The 21,188-nt window shown below is 46.7% G+C and overlaps 1 protein-coding gene across 1 annotated transcript in view; it reads left to right on the top strand.

The window, feature by feature from the left end:
• IGDCC3 (immunoglobulin superfamily DCC subclass member 3) overlaps window positions 1–21,188 on the top strand; it is a 176,288-nt gene that overhangs the window by 113,450 nt on the left and 41,650 nt on the right. Inside the window, exons 5-6 of the mRNA XM_044978899.1 lie at window positions 1,154–1,291; window positions 10,409–10,567. Of these exons, the coding sequence (XP_044834834.1) occupies window positions 1,154–1,291; window positions 10,409–10,567 (297 nt within the window). The remainder of the gene's footprint in view (window positions 1–1,153; window positions 1,292–10,408; window positions 10,568–21,188) is intronic.

Consider the following 21,188-nt stretch of genomic DNA (forward strand, 5'->3'; position numbering starts at 1 on the left):
CTGTAACCCCGCCCATGAGATCTGTGACTTGTCATACAAAGTGCATCAGTGTGAATCAATATGGTCCACCCCTTTACTGCAAACCAGAAAGGTTTTCTGATAACTGTTAACCGTTTGGCCCGAAGTCAGAGGTGATGTCAATTGTTGTGGAAGGGACACCATGTGGAACCCCCTGTAGTATTCCTTGGGAGAATGTCCCTGTAAAAAGATCCCCGGAAGGAGAGACTTAGAAGCAGCCCCCGTGAGCAACACCAGGGGTCAGAGGCAGGAGCCTAGCCAAGGCCCCAGCAGCAATAAGAGATGGCTCCTTTACAGGCAGCTCTCAGCTGTTCTGGATGCTGTGAGCCGCGTCATGAAGTGGGGGAGGCTGCAGCTCCCCCCGCGTTTGGCCAGGGCCTGGCATGTTATGGACTACCACAGTCTGAAGTCCGTGGGTGTAATTTACCCACCAAGGGGGCAGCGAGAGGTGAAACAGGAAAAACAGTTCACGCGAGGGCATACAAAGGTGAAAGATAAAGCAGCCCTTTCCCGATTCGATCTCACGTCTCCTTACACTTTCCTTGTAGCTGCTTTCCTTCCTCTAAGCCACCTCCCCTTTCCACCCACGTCACATACGTCAGTTTACACCCACCTATTGGCATGTACTTTCACCAGCGGTTTTGTCACCTCTAAATCTGCTCTGTTTCTTTTAACGCTGCTTTTCAACAGAGATGGTATTTGGTCCATACCATTACAGATGACTTGGGCACCGCATGCATTTCAGTTAAAACCTTGGTCGATCCATTGCTAATCAATGCTGTTTTTCTTATACTTTGCATATGTGTGCAGTATATGAATTGGATTTACAGAACGTGCTTGTGGACTGGTCACTTCTGTCAAGAGTGTTATCATGGAAATGTCAATATGCATAGTTAAGGTACACTTCAACCTACACCTGTTATATAGGCAACGTCCTTGTTTGGTGTCACTAGTTAGTGAATGCATATGATGAAATCATTCATTCTGGGTTACTTGGGTCACGTCCTGTTCCCATTAAGCTTCATGTAGATGAACTGAGCCCTCGTGGGTTATCACTGTACTCTACAGTTTCACATGTTGCAGTTAAGCACTAAAGCTTGGTAGGTCTCAGCTAACAGTGAGTATATCTTTGCAGGCTCCCATTCTTCGGTTTACAAGGATCCCATGATTCTTGTCGGCCCAGAGAACCTCACCCTGACTGTGCACCAGACAGCTATCCTGGAATGCATTGCAACTGGAAATCCCAGGCCCATTGTGTCCTGGAGTCGACTAGGTAAGCAATTGAGTGGCAGGAATTTCTTGGCACTCTTCATTGTCCTCACACGGGAAATAATTATGTGCCATTGATTATTTATTGCACAGGACAATTCAGCCTTCTCTTTACTCTTCAGGTTAATTGTAGACTCAGAACCCCTTTTATCTTTTTGTCTAGGGTTTGTACTGCCTTCCGAGTTCCTATTTCAACTTGTTATTGAGGTGGGCTGGGTGAAGCCAGACATTTTATGAAAGGTGATAATTTTAGCTTTCCAAAAAGTGACAGCGTCTTCTTTAGTTGCATCGAAAGCATCAACGTTGACTCCAGAGAAGTGAATTCATACACAAACATGTCTTCCAAGTAAAACAGACTTGAGAGAAACTGTCTGTCTATTGAGTGATTTAAAATAAAACCAGGGAATGGGAGTGGTTAATAGTTGCACACATGAAGCTCTGAAGAATAGATTCTCAGTGGTGAGATAAAGAGTATTTGTTAATCAGCATGAAAAACTGAGCCACTGTCAAATTCCATCATGCGAGTGGAGTAGTGTGGTGGTTTTTTGCAATCGAAAAATAAATGTTATTTTAAGCTCTTCCCGCTCGACGTTAGCCCAGAGAAATGCATACAGCGGAAGGGTGCTTTCACATTTAACTGCCAAGCAGAAGTCTTTCCCAAATAAATAGCTGATGGCCTTTGTGTTGCACTCTGGTACCTGAAAATATATGTGATTTGAACTGAACCCAGTGAATGTTTCCAGACCTTTGAGCTGTTCCTCCTCGGAGAAGCACATTGCAACCATTTCATTCTCAGAAGATCTTCCCACCAGGATATTATATGTTCTCCAAAGTGGCTATGTAGGGTTATGGGTTACGTTTTTGGGAATGAAACACACTCTAAGTAGCTATGCTCACCCTAGACTTCAGCCACACCTTGCTTTTTACTCATGAATCTCTGCTTCTCAGAATTTGATTAATGGTTGTTAGCTTCCCAGTCTAGAGCCTTCAGGGAAACAGAAAGAATACACTTATCTAGTGGTAATCTAGAAAGTTTTTTTTTCACACTGCCTTTTCCATTCAGATTCTATAGACTGTTAATACCCAAGTCTGTCGCTAACTGACCTTTTCCCCCAAGCAATAATCATCACACTGATGCTGTTTTAAAAGCCTGCTGGATATTCAATGCCACGGTGTTGCAATGTTCTTTTGGGCACAAGGCCGCTCTACCTTGACTCTCAACTATAATAAACTACTTTCTAATTGCCCTAATTATATCAGCTCATTGGCTTGTTCAAAACACTTGTCTCCATAGAATGGTGTAGTAATGAAGATATAATAGCGTCAAGCCATATTACCCCATATAGATTCAGTCCAACACTACCATCTATCAAAAAAAACCCCAACTCCTCTGTCATGGCATTTGCTGTAGAGCTACCGAGTCGAAAGAAAACCTCACTGTTTTTATTTCCACGTAAGTGTGAACGCTTCCTCCACATTCTTTTGTCTATTTCTACAATGATGTGAAAGGTTGCTGACGGGTTAATGGATCTAGGGATCCTTTTGGCTCTTCTTTGAACTATTTCAATAACGTGTGAAAGTATCAGACATATTCTTTGGCGTTCTTGTGCCCTCACAGCGAGGAGGAGGGGAAAAGAGACAACACAACTTTGAAAGGACTTCAAGTTGGACCAAACCAGTTGGAGGGGGCGGGGGGACATCGAAGAAGAGGTATTTTCATGCCTCATTGAGTTTATACACATGTAGCTTCCTCATGTATGAAGTTTACCTGTCTGAGGCACCTCCTAAGACGCCAGTTCATGAAGAGTAATTGCAGGAGGACTCCTCTTAAATAGCTGTTAAAGCAATACAGCTTGGAGAAAAAAACTTTCCACACAGTACCATAAACTATAAAATATAAGGCAGTGGGGTCTTAAATGGAGGCAACCAACTTAGATTAGTCTCAGTTCAGTTTTATTTAAATAAAAACTAATATAAATGAATAATTTTCACACCATTTTTTAAAAAATCAGAAAAAGTCCCCACTGAAGTATTTCACTTTTGCAGGATTTTGCCATTTCATGGAGGTTCTTTGCACCCCTCAAATTGTTTTACTCAGAAATGAGCACAAATGTGAATTTTTGTATTGTTTTCTGTGTAAAAGCTGTCTTCTCTTAAACGAATGGAGCCACTTTTTGCTCTGACTTTGCCAAAAACCTGGCTGATTTTCAGTGGGAAATGGACTCAGTTTTGTTTGGGAAAAAATCACTCAAATCATGGGTCAATTTTTGAATGATATGCAATAAACGTTTACTTTTATTTCCTTGTGAATATTTTGTATTCCTCTACCACAAAGGTCTTGTGTCTCCCCCTGCATGAAATGCTTTGCAAAGTGAAATGTTCATTAGAGGATTTGTTCCAAGAGATGTATAAAATCATTAAGGTTTTGGTTTGTTCAAAAAAGATAAGATTTGTCCTTTCACAACTACACACTTGAACCTGAACCCGTCCAAAATGAATCTCCAGGGAACTTATTGCAAAGCCAGCAGAATGAATAATGATTCTTAATGTGTTACGTATCCGCTTATCCTTTAACTGACAAGCTGCTGGTCTGGCCTCCATCAAAGGTACTGAGACAAAATAACACACTATTTAGAGAGATCTAGAAAAGTGAGACAAGAAAGAAAGGGCAGTGATTATCTGATAGCGTTATACAGAACTTGTCAGAAAGTGTTACACAATGGGAAGGAAATTACTAAAGAGAGAGCCATTCAGCACATAAACCATACAACAGTTGTAGGAGCCAATTAATTGGTAACTTATTGGACACAGAAGCTTGCAATGGATGGCTGACTGGTTGACAGGAGCACCATTCCCTAAAGTGTTTAGAAATAATAGAGTAAATTTCACCACTTCACACACTGAATAGTCAACTGTTGCAATGTATTCTAAATATGCTAATACATGGTGCCCAATGTCCGATGGAGTAGAAGACCCATGTGTCTAAAAAGTAGAAGGCTGCTATGCCAGGATACAAAGAATTCACAAAAGACCTAAATGGTCAACATTAGAAAGTTGTTACTTTCTTTCTACTTGCTACTTATAATAGAAAGGCATCCGCGTTGTTGCATATTCATATCGCCTGGCACGTTTTAACGAATTTCTGTAATTGGTGCTGATGTGCCAGTCATTTGCTTAGTAAACAGAACAATGGAATCCGTTACAGTGAAAAAGCATCCCAGATACCTTGGAAAATTAAATAACTTCTATCCCAAATTGCAGGGATCTTTCATCCAGATTTCACTCTAATGGGAAATTTTAAAACTTTATTTGAGCACTGCAAGGAGGTTCTTTGAGGGTGTCTCCTATTTGGAGTATAGCCAGCTTCAGTGTGACCAGTGTTTATTAATTAGTAACCCAGCCGCTCTTCACTACCAGCCGAAACCCACACCTTAAAAACAACATGCCTCTTAAGGCCCCATCAGTATTCCACCCTGCTGTTCGCTAGTTGGTTCATAGTGTTGTTTTGTCACAATCGCGTCAGTATAAAGTGAAATGGAAATGACCTAATTCTGCAGTCTCAGAGTAGGCCCACGTACTTCGGGTTCAGTTCCTCCTATGCCCCTGGAGAAGCTGTGTGACACTGGGACTCATAATTGTGTTTCGTCTCCTGCTCAATCAGACAGCTTGCTGGATGTCAAATGATGGTCCGTGAACCACCTGTTCTAGTGGTTCATTGGTAGTTCTCTGATTCACTAGTCATCATGTCTAAGAGACTATAGTCTAGCAGACAGTGAATGTCACAGGGTGGGAAGATGTAGGAGGTCCGCAAGATGGTTTCTGTCTTACAAAGTCATCCATAGAATTAAAACATTAGAAAGCTGCTGGCATGGCCGATTTCAGAGGATGCAAAATGCCCTGCTTATTATTAGAGAGGTTGTTGCGGAAGGGACTGTTGCATGTAAATTTGCTGGGCTCCTTGGGCCCCTGTGAATGCTGGTTCTAAAAGGGAAAGAGAGGTGCTCGGTACCTTGCAGAAGGCACATAGTACGCTGTAGATTTGCACCCTGTCCCGAGTAGGCAGTTTGGAGATCTGAGCCCCTGTCTCCATTTGAGTCTGACAGATTGATTCCAAACTTCTGTAGTGCATGTGGTGGTTTGAGCCATTTCACCATCCTAGAAGAAAGTGCAGTCTAGTCACAGAGCTCGGGTGAGAGCAGGGGGCTGGCTGCATGAGGAATACCACCTTCTCCTCCCTGTGCTCTGGGAAAGGGTGTCTCAAGTCTTCTGGGCTGGCATTGCAATGGGAAGCTATTGCAGCACACCCATCGCTATGCATCACTCTCATTTTCATGCATTGCCTCTTGTCCTTGCTAAGAGTGTGAGGCTTCCAAGGCATTATCACAAGCCAAGTAATGGTACGTTCATGTTCTGTTTGGGTTCGGGTTTGCCAGACTGGTTAGACTCGGAAGTTAGACTGGCTTCGTTGAAGATTGCCCAGTCCCTGTTGTTTTAAAGGGTGGATAGCTCTTCAGCGAGCTTTGGCAAACAGGATACAGTGAACAAGCCCGTCCGGATTGGCTCTCCGCTGCTCGCTGATTCAAAGTAAGTTAAAGGTCATGTCAAACATTTCACTCCTCTGAGCCCTGTAGCTTCGGGAGCCGAGCAGCCGTGTTTAGAGCAAGTTTGCTCTGGCCTCACCTTGGCTGGGGCAGGATGTTTTTCGTCTTTGTGATACAGCCTGTTGCAGTGGTTGTCAACCTTTTTTTCATTTGCAGACCCCTAAAATTTTCAAATGGAGGAGGGGGGGGCCCCTTTGGAAATCCTAGACATAGTCTGCAGACTCCCTGAGGTCCATGGACCCCACCAGTTGAAAACCACTGTTGTATTGAAAGACGGGGACCTGGTGATTAAAGTCAGGAAAGCAGGTTTCCTGGGTTGTGTTCCTAGCCCTGTCATTAACTCGCTGAGACTGGGGGCAAATCTTGGTGTGGGGTTTCCCGCTCTGCACAATGGGTTTGAGAATATGTGTTGACCATGCCAGGGGGTTGGGAGGTGCAGTTCATGTTTGTGATGCTCGTCAGAGGAAAGGAGCCAGACCTCTGCAAAGGATTATTTTCATGCTCTCTCTGCAACTGTGAGATGGGCCTTGGTGATAACACTGAGGACTAGATCCGCGTGCGCCTAACTCCAGGAGAGGGTTCATGGCTGAGTGGAGGGAGGCACCATGCTCTGGTCCAGCTGGGGACCGAAGTCACTCGGAGGGGCGGGGCTTGGGCCACACCTCACCCCATGACATTTCTTATACTACCTCGCTTAGGGCTGTGAAAAATGTTATACTGTAATCAGGTCGGCCTAACCCCCACTGTAGATGCAGCTAGGCCTCCTTCCATCGACTTAGCTACTGCCTCTTGAGGGGGTGGGTTTACTGCAGAGACGGAAGAACCCTTCCATCGCTGTAGTGTCTACACCAGTGCGTCTCAAAGCTGGTCCGCTGCTTGTTCAGGGAAAGCCCCTGGCGGTCCAGGCTGGTTTGTTTACGTGCCACATCCGCAGGTCTGGCCGATCATGGCTCCCACTGGCCGCGGTTCGCTGCTCCAGGCCAATGGGGGCTGCGGGAAGCAGCGCGGGCCGAGGGATGTGCTGGCCGCCCTTCCAGCAGCTCCCATTGGCCTGGAGCAGTGAACCGCGGCCAGTGGCAGTTGCGATTGGCCGAACCTGCGGACGCGGCAAGTAAACAAACCAGCCCAGCCCGCCAGGGGCTTTCCTTACACAAGCAGTGGCCCGACTTTGAGAAGCACAGGTCTACACAACAGAGTGCTGCTCTAGACAGACCCTGAGAGAGGGAGTGTGAATTGAGCCAGCAAATGCAACCGTTTATGATGATTAGAGACGGCAAAACTTGCCTGACTTGAATCACGGATGCAGTGTAGTTGTAGCCACGTCAGTTCCTGGATATTAGAGGAACGAGGTGGGTGAGGGAATATCTATTATTTGGATCGACTTCTGTTGGTGAGAGAGAGAGAGAGAGAGAGAGAGAGAGAGAGAAGCTTTCAAGCCACACAGAGCTCTTCACTACCTTTCCAGAGCAGAAGGAGAGCTCTGTGTGTCTCCAAAGCGGGTCTCTCTCACCAGCAGAAGTTGGTCCCATTACAGATATTACCTCAGCCACCTTGTCTCTTGACTGGTGAATATGAGCTGGGAGAACTTTATTTTTTTTTTGTTTAGAAAAAAGATAAATTTAGTTGGCAGGAGAAATTTCCTCCAAGTCTCACACCTCTAATTAATAGATGACAGCTGTAGAGACAAATGGAAACATATAGACACTGATATTTCGACTGTGCGGTGTATCTGACACAGCCTGGGTCTTTTATGTTTAAATTATGTAGCCCATGGTAAATAGCGTAATAACCCAGACTGGGGATTCAAGTCATAGTTCTGTATTATTTCCTAATTCATTTATACAATCATACAGCCTACCTGCCAGGTACAGCCTGCTCACATATTTCACCTGTCCTACTTCCTCAAGAGAGCGATTTGATTTTTACACCTATTGTAAATACGGGCTTCGAAAAGGTCTGATTTAAAGATGAAATCAAGTTCAATTTGAATTTAATTCAGACCTTTACAGTTTGGTTTAAATGATATTATTCAAAGGGAACAGACCCTTCTTACTGCTCATTAAACGCTGGACAGGTCGCGCTTTACTGTCCTTTTTATGGCTGAGCAATTCACTGCTGCAGCACATTGGCTAGCTATCCAATTATTTAATGACATTGTTTTTCTCCATCTGAAAGACTTAAGCACCTTTCACTGTAACGTAAATAATGAAGTGTCCAGGGTCTGCCTGCCAGATGGAACAATGAAACCTCTGAGTTAAACGTTTCCTGTAGAACATTGCAAAGAGCATGGGCAGGAGATGCTTCTGCAAATTTCAGGGCTTTGTGTTTTTCAATCCATAGTACCTTTTCCCACCGCTCTCTGTCAAGGTGCCATCTAAAGTTAGACTATTTATTTGTGCTGGTCTGATGGATAAACACATACTACAGGATCTGCTGATTTTTTTTTTTTTTTGGAAAGGCCTGGTTTCATATCTAGTGTCATCTCTTAGGGCTCCTGTTCTTGAGCACTTAAGCTGTCTTGGTGGTTTGGCTCCTGTGATATGTGCTTGTGCTTTTGGTGTAAAAAAAATAAAATAAAGTAGTTCCTGGAATGAGGAAGAAATTGCATGCCTAAACGTAAGTAGAAACAAACCGAAGAAATTGGTAGATGCCAAATATATCACAGATGGCTTGCAAAGTGGCTTTTGGGTTGGGTGATCGTCAGGGCCGGCTCCAGGCACCAGCCGACCAAGCACGTGCTTGGGGCGGCACCTTGGGGCAGGGAGGCTCGGGTGGTTTTTTTTTCTTTTTTTTAATTCATCGGGGCAGTGCTGGAGGTATTTTTTTGTTTGTTTCGGCGGTGTGGCACGTGGGGGGGCGGGGCTTTGGGGGGCGCGGCGCTCGGGGGGGCGGGGCTTGGCACCGCGCTGGGGGGTGGGGGCTTGGGGCAGCGCGGCACTCGGACGGGGGATGGGGGCGCGGCGCGGCGCTCGGAGGGGACGGGAGCTTGGCGTGGCGCTCTGAGGGGGCAGGGTTCGGGCGGCGTGGCACTGAGGGGGCAGGGCTTCGGGCGACACAGCGCTGGAAGGGTGGGGGCTTGCGCAGCGCTTGGGAGGGCGGGGCTTTGAGCAGCGTGGCGCTCAGGGGGGGTTTCGGTGGCGCGGTGCTGGGGGGGGGGCGGTTCGGCGGCGCGGCGCTCTTCTTTTTTGCTTGGGGCAGCAAAAAAGTTAGAGCTGGCCCTGGTGATAGTTATTTGTCCCTTTCTGCTGGAAGAACAACTATACTGTAATTGTCCAGCGTAGCCATTTAGTTGGTTTTCTGTAAGGCTGTGGCTGGCTCTGGATTCGTCACAGGTAGGATAAAGTCCCCATAAAAGCTCTTCATTCTGCACTACTGTTCTACAGAAGGAATTTTCTTCCTGCCCCCAGCTACTCATCAGTTTTATTGCCTGAAGCATGAAGTCCAGTAGCTACAATAAAAATTATAAGGTGTCTCAGCTGCTTGACTGCAGTAACCCAGCCACATTTTGAATGTCAACAATCTCATTTCCACACTGATTTGCACGTAGATTTCCCATCATTGGATTACAGCAGATATTGACACTGTGTGCTCCATAGAGCTCTGAATGTTTGCAAGCGGTACCGTTCACGGGCCCTTTGGTATAAGGCTCCTTGTGATTAAGACAACTTAGGAGTTATGCATCCAACTGGAGTAAAGCCAATCCTAGAATCAGAGGGTCAAATCAATGGGAGCTGCAGGTGCACAGCATCTCAGGATTGGGCCAATCGAAATGGAAAATAACTGTCTCATCGAGCAGATCTCCTGCCAGTGAACGATTGTTCCCTACAGAATGTTTAAAGTCTTTATTGGACTCCCACTACTTCTCTGGGGGGACTATGCCACAGTCTAATATAATCACTGTCAGGAATTTTTCCTTAATAGCGATCCCAAATTTTCCTTTTTTCTTAATATCTCAATACACCTTTAAAGCACAACACACAAACTGTTTTGCTACCTAAAGGAACAGCTATTTGAGGAGGGTGTGTTGTGCTCAGGTCTAAGATCCCCAAGGCTGGGCCTTTATTTTTTGGTTCTGTAGGGCTTTCAACCTTCTTTCTAAACACAAATGCAAGAAGGAAACAGGATTTCAGTTTCACATCTGATGAAAGGGCAGCTCCTCCAGCCATGACCACCTGGCTCTCCACTCAAACACCCTGGAACGGGCTAGTGCTGATTTAGAGCTGTGTTTGTCAGGTGCGGAGTCTTAGAACCCCAACCAATGGAACAATAAAATGGAAGGGCCCGATACTAATGAAACACGTTGTAATTGGGGGCAAAGGCTTAGCTGAGGCTCTTGGACTGGCTTTTTCCGCACGTCACATGCATCGTTCGACTTGCACCGTGGAGGGCTGGAGCTAAAACTTACTGAAGTGAATGGAAGGACTCCCCTTGAAGGGTCTCAGAACTAACTCCCCTCGCAGTGGGCCGGAGAGTTCAGCTTAAAGGTACACTAAATAATTTTGCCTTGTTTCCTCTTCCAGATGGCCGTCCCATTGGCGTAGAAGGAATTCAGGTGCTGGGGACAGGAAACCTAATGATTTCTGACCTCACTGTGCAGCATTCTGGGATATACGTGTGTGCTGCTAACAAACCCGGCACCAGGGTGCGGAGAACTGCCCAGGGAAGGCTAGTCGTACAAGGTAAGATAACCAGGATACTATTGGATAATTACACCCATTTAACTATTTTATCCACCTCTTCCTAGCCCTGTGTAAAGATCTGGCCCTTAACAGATGCTGGTTCAGTTTTTCCTAGATGTTCTTTGCATTGCACGTTCATGAAGAGAGGAAAGTTTTTTTTTAAATGTACAATCCTCCCCAGTCCCCTAGGTAGGTACTCGAATGGCTAGTCTGAGCCACTGGCCACGCTGCTGCGGCCACTGCCATTTTTAGGTGCTACCTCGAGCAGAGCTAGTACACGTCTGTCCGTCTGAGCTGAGAAGGATCATGTGACACACAGCCTTTCCTTTCGAAATCCCTCGTTGGTGAGTATCCAGCCCAGGTCAGGAGAGAACAGGAGTCATTAACGTCCAGTGGTTCTTTTGTTGCCTTTGTGAAACAGGTTGAAATGCCCCCATCCAGTTCTTGTGATCACAAAACTCACCCGTCATTAGTTAGCACCCTTGTTAACAGGACCAGCCGGGAGCCTAAAGGCTGAATGGGCCTGGAGACTGATTTACTCTCTCCCCTCTACCAGTGGTCCCCCCAGGGCAGGGTTGAGGCCTGCTGGTAGGGTGGCCTGGAGGAAGCTTGTAGTGCTTGTAGTCCACCGTGATGGACTCTAGCAACAGATGATGAGTCTGAGCCACCCACGAAAGATTCGGAGCTGAGCCCTCTTAAAAAGTCACCCGTGACATTCCCCATATTCTCAGTGCCAGGGAAACACAGGCTCTAGCATTGGCCCACAGCAATAGTCCTGACAGGGCCTCTTCTCATGGGCCTTCCAGCCGGCAGCCAGAACCAAGCGCTCCGAAACTCACCGAGCCACCAGTCTCCATGGTGAAAGGAGCCAGGCAAGTGTTTAGAAAGGCAACACAGCTGGCAGCGTGGAGCTGAATGATAATAATCCTCCCCTGATTACAGGCACTCACCTCCTCCTCAGGCTGGTCCTCTTGCAGCATCTCACACTCTCATCAGTTCACTCATTAACGGTTGACTGATGATATCCTGAATCTCAAATTATGAATCTCCTGCCGGAGTGGGCTAATTGAACCTTTCATGCTAGTGACAGGGAAAGTGCTATCCTTCCACGGTGATGTTCACCTCTCAGTTACCAGGAGTCACATGCTGGGTTCACAGCTGTATCTCTGCTACCAGTGGAGAAGTGATACCAGCTCTACAACTGATTGATCCTGATCACTCAATACATGTATTCCTTCCAGTGCTGATCTATGGAGAGCACTCAGGTCAAATGGTGCCGGCCTCCTTTTTGGTCCCAGCTGCTAAATCACACTGAAAGAAGCTGAAAGTATGTGAAATCCCCTCCCTGTAATCAATTGCTGTAGTTGCCAGAGGGATATTATACCATTGCCAGCGGGGATGGGAAGGGGGCACACAGCGATTTCCCTATGAAGATGTGGCCCACACAGTGGAAAAGTTTGGGAACCCTGGCATTAAGCATTTACTTCTGTGGCACAAAATAATTGAGAGTGGCTGTAAGGTCAGATTTCTTTGTGTGATGTTTTCCCTCCGCTTGCACACTCCGAGATAGACACCAGGGATGCTCCCCATTCATCTTGGAAGTTAAAGGTGCTGAATAAAAGTGCTGCTAATAATTCATAGCAGGAGTAAGGCAGATTCAGGTTTTGGAGCAGTAAATCAGCAACTGCCTGGAATGCAGCCAGGTGCAGCTACACAGTGTAAAGCCCCGGGATTGGGATGGGATGGGGGAGTGGAAGAAAAGCAATTTAAAAGTACTTTGCATCTGGTAGGAGATCTTTTCCAAGAGCATGCATGTGGTAAAGGCTGTTGAACCAAACATGGTAGGGGAGCAGAAAAGGGAAGTTTAAAAAAAATGCAGCTAGTTTAAAAATCTTCATGAAAGTTGCACAAATAAAAACTTTCCATATTGCTGACTGCTTCCTCTTTAGCAACAACACAATAAGGAAACGGAATAAGCAAACTGTTACATAGCCGAACTAATTACAAAGAGGCAGGGTTTAAAATCACATCTTTGAAAACATGGGTTCCCGTTCTGATTTCAGATATGCTGCTGTAAATCCAGAGCTACTCTACTGACTTCCATTGGGGTTACTCTGGATTGACACTGGGGTAACTGAGAGGAGGATCGGTTCATAGGATTCTAATGAAAGTGCTGTCACAGCCATCGGGGACAGCCTCCTTGTCATGGAGCAAATGCTTTTCCATTAAGAACTAGAAGATCAAAAGGGTCTATGAATATGAGGAGCTGGCGACTGCTTCTCTGTGCAGACACAGCAGGGGTATCCAGCTCTGACTGTTGCTAGCTGAGCTGTATTTGGGAACTGTTTGGAATTCAGAGGTATAGCAAGAGTCATCCGATCTAGTGTTTAGTCTCTGTCTAGGGGCCGAATCCTTCCCCTGTGGAAGCCAGTGGCAAAACTTCCATTGGCAACAGAGTTGTGCCCTCGGTGTGCTCAACTACTCTAGCTGCCAGCAGCTTCTGCTTTATCTAAACTATATTGTCTGAGTTTTTCCACTCAGAGCTTCAAGTGATTGTTTTCAGAGTGGTAGCCATGTTAGTCTGTGTCAGCAAAAACAATGAGGAGTCCTTGTGGCACCTTAGAGACTAGCAAATGTGTTTGGGCATAAGAAACTGCCGAGAGTGAACACCAGAGACTGCGGGTTTTAGCTTTATCAAGATATCAAAGGTGTAAATTACACAGTTTAAGGGGGAAAACCAATAACAACGAAACAAAAGTCTGAATGATTTGGGAGGAGCTCTGCAGACATGCTGGGCCTCCGAAACAATGCCCAAGTGCCCACAGCATGATATTCCATAATACTTTCATTCCTGTTACGTGAGGCTCTCAGCATGCTTTCCAGGCATACATCAATTGACCTTTGCAATACCCTGTGAAGAAGGCATTCTTGTCCACGTTTTATAGGTGGGGAAAATGAGACAAAAAGAGGTTAATGTGATTTGCCTAGTGTCGCACAATAAGTCAGTGGAAGAGTTTGGAAGAGAACCCAGGAGTCCTGACTCCCATTACTCAGCTTCAGTCACTAAGTAATGCTGCCTCCCAAAGATCTTAATGAAAATCTTGGTTGTAGGTTGGGCTGAGATCTTCACATTTGATGTCTTCACTCTCTATTTGAACACTTATTCTATTTCAGTGATAATTATCTTTCTCATTACAATCTCCCTTTTAGATTGGCTAATACCATCTTATTATTGTCCGGGGACTTCTCCCGCCTTCAAAGGTTAGGGTCTCAATCTCTCTCTCTCTCTCTCTCTTGCTGCCCTCCCCTATCCATTTAGAGTTCTTTGATCTCCTTTGTTAAGTCCCTACACAGAAAAGTTTCCGTTTTCTTCTGGGATCCTAACTCAGACATTTGAATATCGCGTTGTGCTATGTCGCAAGCGAAAGTCTTGTGAGGGGCTGTTTTAAGAGCGGACTGTGTCTAAATACAAAATGGAGGGTGTTTGTGTGGGGTGGATGGGAGACGCGGAGGGGTCAGTGGCAGTAAAGAAAATAAATCAAAGCCCCCTCTTTCTCTATCTCCTGTACATTCTATTGTGCTTTATTATGTGTTTGGTGTCATAACAAACTGATGGGCTCTGAATGGCCAGATGGTCACCAGTGTTCTCCACTCCACGCTTCATTGCCTCCTGAAAGCTATGGAGAAAAATGAGATCCCATCTCACAAATGACTGTCCATCTTGAGAACACATTTTAGAAGGCTCTTTTTGACAATCGCTGTCTTATATCTCTGTTCTCTGCTTTCAGAAATGGGTTTTGTTCTTTTGTACAGTGGATTCTGCAGCTCATACTCTTATGTGAGCAGTTCTGTTGATTTCATTAGCAAGGGATGCAGGATCGGGCTCCAGGTTAGAATTCATTCCCAGATGTGCTGCAGTTACTCTGTTATGTGTTGGAATTCTTGGCATTTTCATTGCCCCAGTTGTTGGCCCTAGCTAAGGAGCTCTGAGTATTTACACCCTAAATTCATGCCATAAAAATGTGTTCAAGGTCTCACCATGAAAAGATTTGCATTGACTTCACCAGCTGTTGGATCAGCTCCATAGAGAAAGGGACATTTGCAAATTTCACATTGGCTTTTGAAACTCCCCAAAGTCAGAGATATTCTTCCTTCTTTTTCCTCTCCAGTGTTTTGGACACTTGCTGTGGCAGTATCCATACAGATTCTCAGTCTCAGTGCTCAGTGGAAGCAGAATCTTACTTTGGATTATTAGCTGATCTCTCATAAAATTCATGTGTCATGTTTTGACCAGTGATGGTGCCATTTTCCCACAGTTCTCCTTCAAGTGGACTTCTGAAGTTCAGCCTCTGTTCCGATATTAAAACTCTGGGCACAGTTTTCAAATTTTTGCCCCTAACTGAGATGTCCACATTCTGCATTAGGATGCTCAGGTCAGTATGTAGGTACATAAAATGGGCACGCACGCTGCTACTGTAGATCCATAATTCAAAGCCTGCCTAGACAAGTAGGTTAACCATCTTATGGCTGTTTGGCAGCCTGCATGAAATGAATTTGAGGGGCTTAGTCCAATTCCCAGTAGTATGGAATCATAGAAATGGAGGGCTGGAAGGGACCTCAAGAGGTCATCTAGTCCAGTGGTTCTTAACTAAGGGTCCAGAGCCCCCTGGAGGGCTACAAGCAGGTTTCATGGAGTCTGCCAAGGAGGCCCAGCACTCGCTGGGGCCCAGGGTAGAAAGCTGAAGCCCAGGGCCCAGAGCCTCACCACCTGGGGCTGAAGCCGAAGCCTGAGCAATGTAGCTTCGTGGGGGTCCCTGTGGTGTGTGGCCCCCGGCAACTGCCCTGCTTGCTACCCCCTAACTCCAGCCCTGGCTTTTATAAGCAGAAAACCAGTTGTTGTGGCACAGGTGGGCCGTGGAGTTTCTATAGCATGTTGGGGGGCCTCAGAAAGGAAAAAGAAACCCTGATCTAGTCCATCCCTCCACTATGAGGCAGGACCCAAGTATACCTAGACTGTCTCTGACAGGTTTGACCACAGTTCTAATAACACCACAGCTGGGACTAAGTGACTCCCTGCTGGCAATCTCAGCTGAGTGACCAAGGCCTGAACGGGCCCTGGGGACTGAACTTCCATGTCCCAGCTAGATGCAGTCCCTCCATTCAGGCATGTAGATACGGCAGTGTGGGGAAACTTGCCCTATCATTGCATATGATGCACGGCACCTCTTGTGTTGCTAAGAGGGTGGATTATCAGAGCGGCTGCACACCTCCAGCTCCTGTTGGCTTCAGCTGGAGTTGAGGGTGCTCAGCACCTGAGAAAGTCAGACCCAAACGACTTCATGCTCCAGGACACCCAAAATACTTAGAAACAAATAACAATAATGGCCGTTTCATGCTTAGTTTGGTGTGAGCAGCTGCTGGTGAGACAGGACATTCCCCCGGGGATAGATACGGCGCACCATAGATCTTCATAACATCACCATGCAGCATAGCTAGGCACAGCCAAACCTATTAGTGCATTTGGTTAAACATTTCGGAAGAAGGTATTAAGCTTTATTGCTTTTTGATACATATGTCACGCCTTTAAATAGTCATTAAAACCGTATGGTCTCTTCCCTGCCTCTCATTATATCCTGGATAATCAAGCTTTCTGTCTACTCGCTGCACTTCAAACAAACAAGAGCCGGGATGTGCCCGGGCCTCCTCGCCATGGGTTTGATGTTACCACCTTAAATATAGCTGTGGATCTGGGTGACATGGGTTTCTGGTTTTCTCCCCGCTATGGCCTTTTGTGGTGTTAAGGTGGAGGGAGTGGAGGCGTTTGGGCGAGTGAACCTCCTCTCAGGTGAAGTAAGCATCCGCAAGACGATCCATCCATTAGGAATGACAAAGGGGGATGGATAGCATGGAACAGAAGGACGCTGGTGTGGGTAAGGTAAGGAGATTGGGAATAGGCGGGTGTTTCAAGCTGTCCACCTTCTCCTCCTAAACCCAGCAAAGAAAGAAAAATATTCAGTGGCTGTTTATTGGAAACACATTAACGATTGGGGAAGGGAAGGGCCAGGCGACCTTCCAGAGAAACCAGGCCCCTTCCTAATCTGTGGATGGGACAAAACAATCGTTATCTGTTTTCTTAGGTGTTTGGAGCTCCGCCACTGGGAATTCCCAGTCGGTTAAGCACTGAATTCTGCTACGTCCTACACCAGAAAAAGGCAACAATTCCTTTCTTTCCCCTTCGCTTGCACTTGCTCTTCCCCTGCAATAGGCTGGTCCAGCCCACGAAAGCGTCTCAGCAGCCCTGCTGCTTGAAAAACACAGGGTTACGGTATTAACCATTTACTGCAGTAACAACTCAGCTTTTCCCCCACCAGACCCCCCACATGAGCCTTTGTTCCCATCCGGTGCGAACAGTTTTGCCTGCTTTCTGTAGCGCCAGTGTCGGCGAATACGGAGGTACCGGGCATGTGTATCTGATAGCGCTTGCCTCAAAACATTCCTCTGATCACATTATTTAGCTACACGGGCTGCATCGTTTGAGGTATAGTTTAGCAGAGGTACTATATCTGGCGCTGCACGCAGTGGCCTGAATTCTGGTCTGCCCTGTGTGTGGAAGGAGGCACAGGGACTCTGATGCACCTGTCCGGGGCCTGGGCAGAGTGCTGCTTTGCCCGTTCCTCGCTACCATGCCCAGCATCTTTCTAAGGGCCCCAGGGGGCGTGGCCAGGGCCAAATTTTCCTCTCTCATCCCTGATCCCACTGTTGTTAGTAACTGGGGAGTGCACGTATCACCTTGTAAAGGCAGCAGTAAGTGCTGCTGCTAAATGCATTCACCCAGCTCCCCCGTGACATTCTGCCTGATCTGGCCTATGCAGGCGAAAGGCCCCAGGCTAGCTCCCCTTGGCCACCAGAGCTCCACACCCCTTCCCTTCCCAGTGCAAGAGCCAGAATTTGGCCTTACGTTGTTAAACAGCAAGCAGGAGGTGGCAATAGGAGCCTTGCGATGCCAGCCAGTAAGGACTGTTTCACAGGGTGCGGGAGTGATGGAGAGGCAGGAGTCGGTCCCAGAGGTGCACTTGGGCAGAGGCAATGGGAGGAGAAGTGGGGAGAGGGGGCTGCCGATGTTGGGTCAGTCTTGTTCCTTCTCTGGAGATTTTAAGCAAGTGGAACCTGGAGTCTGGTGTTAGATCTGGTTTCGTTTAGTGAAAGAGCAGAGCAGAGCGGGGACATGCTGAATCCAAGGGGATGGGTTTTTGAATGGGGACTAGCGTCCCTGGCTCAGTGCCAGTGGACACAGCTGTATGTTTGGTTCCCCTGGAGTAAAATACGACCGTGTCCCAATTACTCCCTCTTGACACCAGCTAATGAGAGAGAATGAGAAGAGAGAGTGACTCCAGAAGGGTCCCGCTGGATGGCTTCTTCCCTGTTTAAAAGATGTTTTCCCTTGAACAACTAGCGGGTTCAGGTTTTTGGGGGTAAAGGCAGCCGGCCAGGTGGTGGGGTTTAATGAAACAGGACGAATGGAGTTGGAAGATGTCTGTGTCCTCATTTGGCGTCGTTGAGTGCACCTGCAAAATGATCTGCGAGCTCCAGCGAGAGCGGGCGGGCATCGAACTGCTTGCAGAATAATTGCGCTTGCAAAATTGCACTGGCACAAAGGGGAGGGAAGGCTAAGTCACCGCTTGAAAATTAGGTCCCCACCGTGTCACGCTCTCACTGTACACCACTTAAGCAATACAAAGCGATCGCTCGCTGCAGGGAACAGGGTTCCCCCCCCCCTTGTCATTCTTCTACCAAAATTGTCCTCCATTTTAATTTAATTTAAAAATGAACTTGATCTAGGTGGTGAAGAAGTCGGGGTGGGGGGAGAGAAAACTCACTGATTGGAATCTTTAGGAAACCGTGTCCATTAGCTGTCTAAGATTAGGTTCATTATTAGTCTCCGGCTCCTGCCAAACTAGCCTGACAATGAACTCCCATCAGTGGAACAACCCCTACTGCTCGCAGAAGTCAAATGCTCCACTTCTCTTTCATTATTAAAAATGAAAGAAGGGGGCTCTTGTGAGGAACATCCTCATCTCTTCAGTGGGTTTTTTTTGTATTGCCGCTCTCAGGGCTTGCCATCTTTATGCCGTTGCTCTTCAGTGTCAGTACCTTTAGCTTTGCGTTAGCCTTGAAGCAGCAGTCAGGATGCCGTTTTCTCGTACAGCTTTGATTGCGAAAGGAGTGGGGGGTTGGCTTTTTTTAATCCCCTGCAGATTCTATACGAGATGGCGAATACACACGCAAGGGTGCGGCTCTCTCCTTGGTCACGCTGGTGTCACTCGGAGGTAGCTCCAGTGGAGAAAATGGAGCTGTCTCGGTGTATAGGATTTACTTGGTGGGGGAAAAGAGTTGGATCCACCCTTTGGTCTTTTTCTCCCTTGAGGGGGAAACTTATGGAACCTTCACGAGACTGATCGTTCTTGCAAGGGAACAGGGGAACAAACTAACAATGTTTTCATCTCACGAACAGTCTCGTTATGTGTATTGTGGTGCTGGCTCTCGGGAGGCACCGTGTTAACGTACCCACCTTGTTGGTGCCAGTCTCTGTTGGCAGAATTATTTTCCTTTTCTCTTTCTCTCCTTTTGCATGGAGGCCTCAAGCCGAGTTATAAAACGAGGCAGAAGTCATTTCACTCCTACATTTGCAGTTTGCATTGCAACATGGTATTCGGACAAATTATTTCCCAGACAGGTGTGCAGCATGCGCCTCCTGCCTCTGTCTAAATAATTGGCAAACGTCTATTTTAAACAAGACTTTTAACAGGCTGCTCCGTAGTCAGATTTCCCAAGGTTGGAGAGTTCTTAGCCTCCTGCAGTGCTGTCACCTGCATGGGGATACTTCAGAGGTGTCATGGAGCCATTTCACCTCAGGCTGCGCTCTAATTAGCGTACTGCTAGTTAAGCAGGGAAGGACCTGATCTGTACAGGCCCAGGAGACCGTTTTCCATCCATGTCAGTAAAGAACAAATGGCCCAGCATCTATCTAGCCAATCAGCTTTGTATAATAGCGACCATCCCCTTAGAATCTGAGCAACTCCCGAAGAGTAACAGGCAAACGATGTTATAGTGATGGGTCCTTCTATCCAAATTTGATTGGAAGGGGGAATGGGTGGGGAGAAAAATCACAAAAGACCAGTGGCCTAACTTTATTCCCTGCATCCTGCAAGGCAGATGGGGGAAAATGAACCCCAGTCTCTGATTTTGTGGTGACAGAGTTGTGCATGCAAACATGCGTACACGCACAATTGGAGGCATTCACTGAAAATCAGGCCCTGTCTGTATATAATTGGCTATCCTGCAATGTGCTGTTAGGCTTGCAGAGGGTGATATATAAGCCAGGTAATAGCAATGATCAGAACAATCACTGGACCAATCACCAAAGCCTATAGAAATCCAAGATCATCCCATGATTACAGTCCTCTTCAGAGAGCGAGAGAGGCTTTTTGTTCATGCAGGGTGAAGTTAATTCCTCTGCAGAGGGTCAGCACTACAGCTGTGCAGGACATAAAACTTCCGTGCAAGTAATGAGGGCTTGTCTACCCTTGAAAGTTAATTCAGATTAAGAAAGGGTGTGAATTTAAAGCTCAGTAGCTATTCCAGAATAACTCCATGTGTGGACAAGACTCCATGTGTGGATCATAGACCTTGGGCTGTCTCTCTGCACATGGGGTGAATTTCACGCTGGCTGCCACATCTTAGGGAAGCCTGGTTGTGTCCTAGATTTCTGGAAGTCCGGCGATGTAAGTGTGGCAAGGAAGGGAGATGTGCATCTTTCATGGCAGTGCCCGGTAATCTCCTGCTTGGAAAATGCCTGCCTGTGCAGTGAGCGTCCCTCACTAAATAACCTTGCTTTTGTCAAAAATATTTAATGTCAGCAAGCCACTTTGTGCCTTTGGGCTATACATTCATTAGACCTGTGGCTGTTGTTTGTCTTCCTAGTAACTGCTGGAGATTGCAATTGGATTCGGGTCTTAGAAGCAGCAATATGGAGTATAGTATAGCTTTGCCCTTTGAAGCGTAACTGCTTGTATAAACTCAGCTATTCCGGCAAGCGTTTCAGGCGCCGCTTTCTGGATCCCAATATATTGCTCTGTTCTGATAAATGATTTTAAATCTCAGATGAGCTGCTTGGAGGCGGGAGAAATCATTTCCTCTTAAAATCTGGTGAAAAGTCAGAAACGTTTGTGACTATTGTGAACTGAGTAGCAGTTAGAACCGTTCCGGCTTCTGCCTCCAGGAGTTCTGGGTTCCAGGCTGAAGACTTGGGCATACAGGGGCTGTGAACCTGCAGCGAATGGGAATGTGGCGAGGAGAGAATGGCCAGCCAAACTTTTGATATGTTACTATTGTAAAAACATGCTTTATGTAGCTGCTAGAATGTTTGTAGCTCGCTAAGGGAGCATCATCTAGCGGAGAGTGTCAGGAGTCTGGGTTTCCATTGCAGACGTGCCGCTGACTCTGGGCAAGTCACTTCACCTCTCTTTGCCTCAGTTTCCTGATCTGTGAAATGGGGAAAATGTTATTTACCCTCCTAGATAAAGTGCTTTGGGATCTCTGGGTGAAGAGCACTGCATATGAG

Source organism: Mauremys mutica, chromosome 11 (genome assembly GCF_020497125.1).
Source record: "Mauremys mutica isolate MM-2020 ecotype Southern chromosome 11, ASM2049712v1, whole genome shotgun sequence".
In the NCBI taxonomy this organism is placed as follows: Eukaryota; Metazoa; Chordata; order Testudines; family Geoemydidae; genus Mauremys; species Mauremys mutica.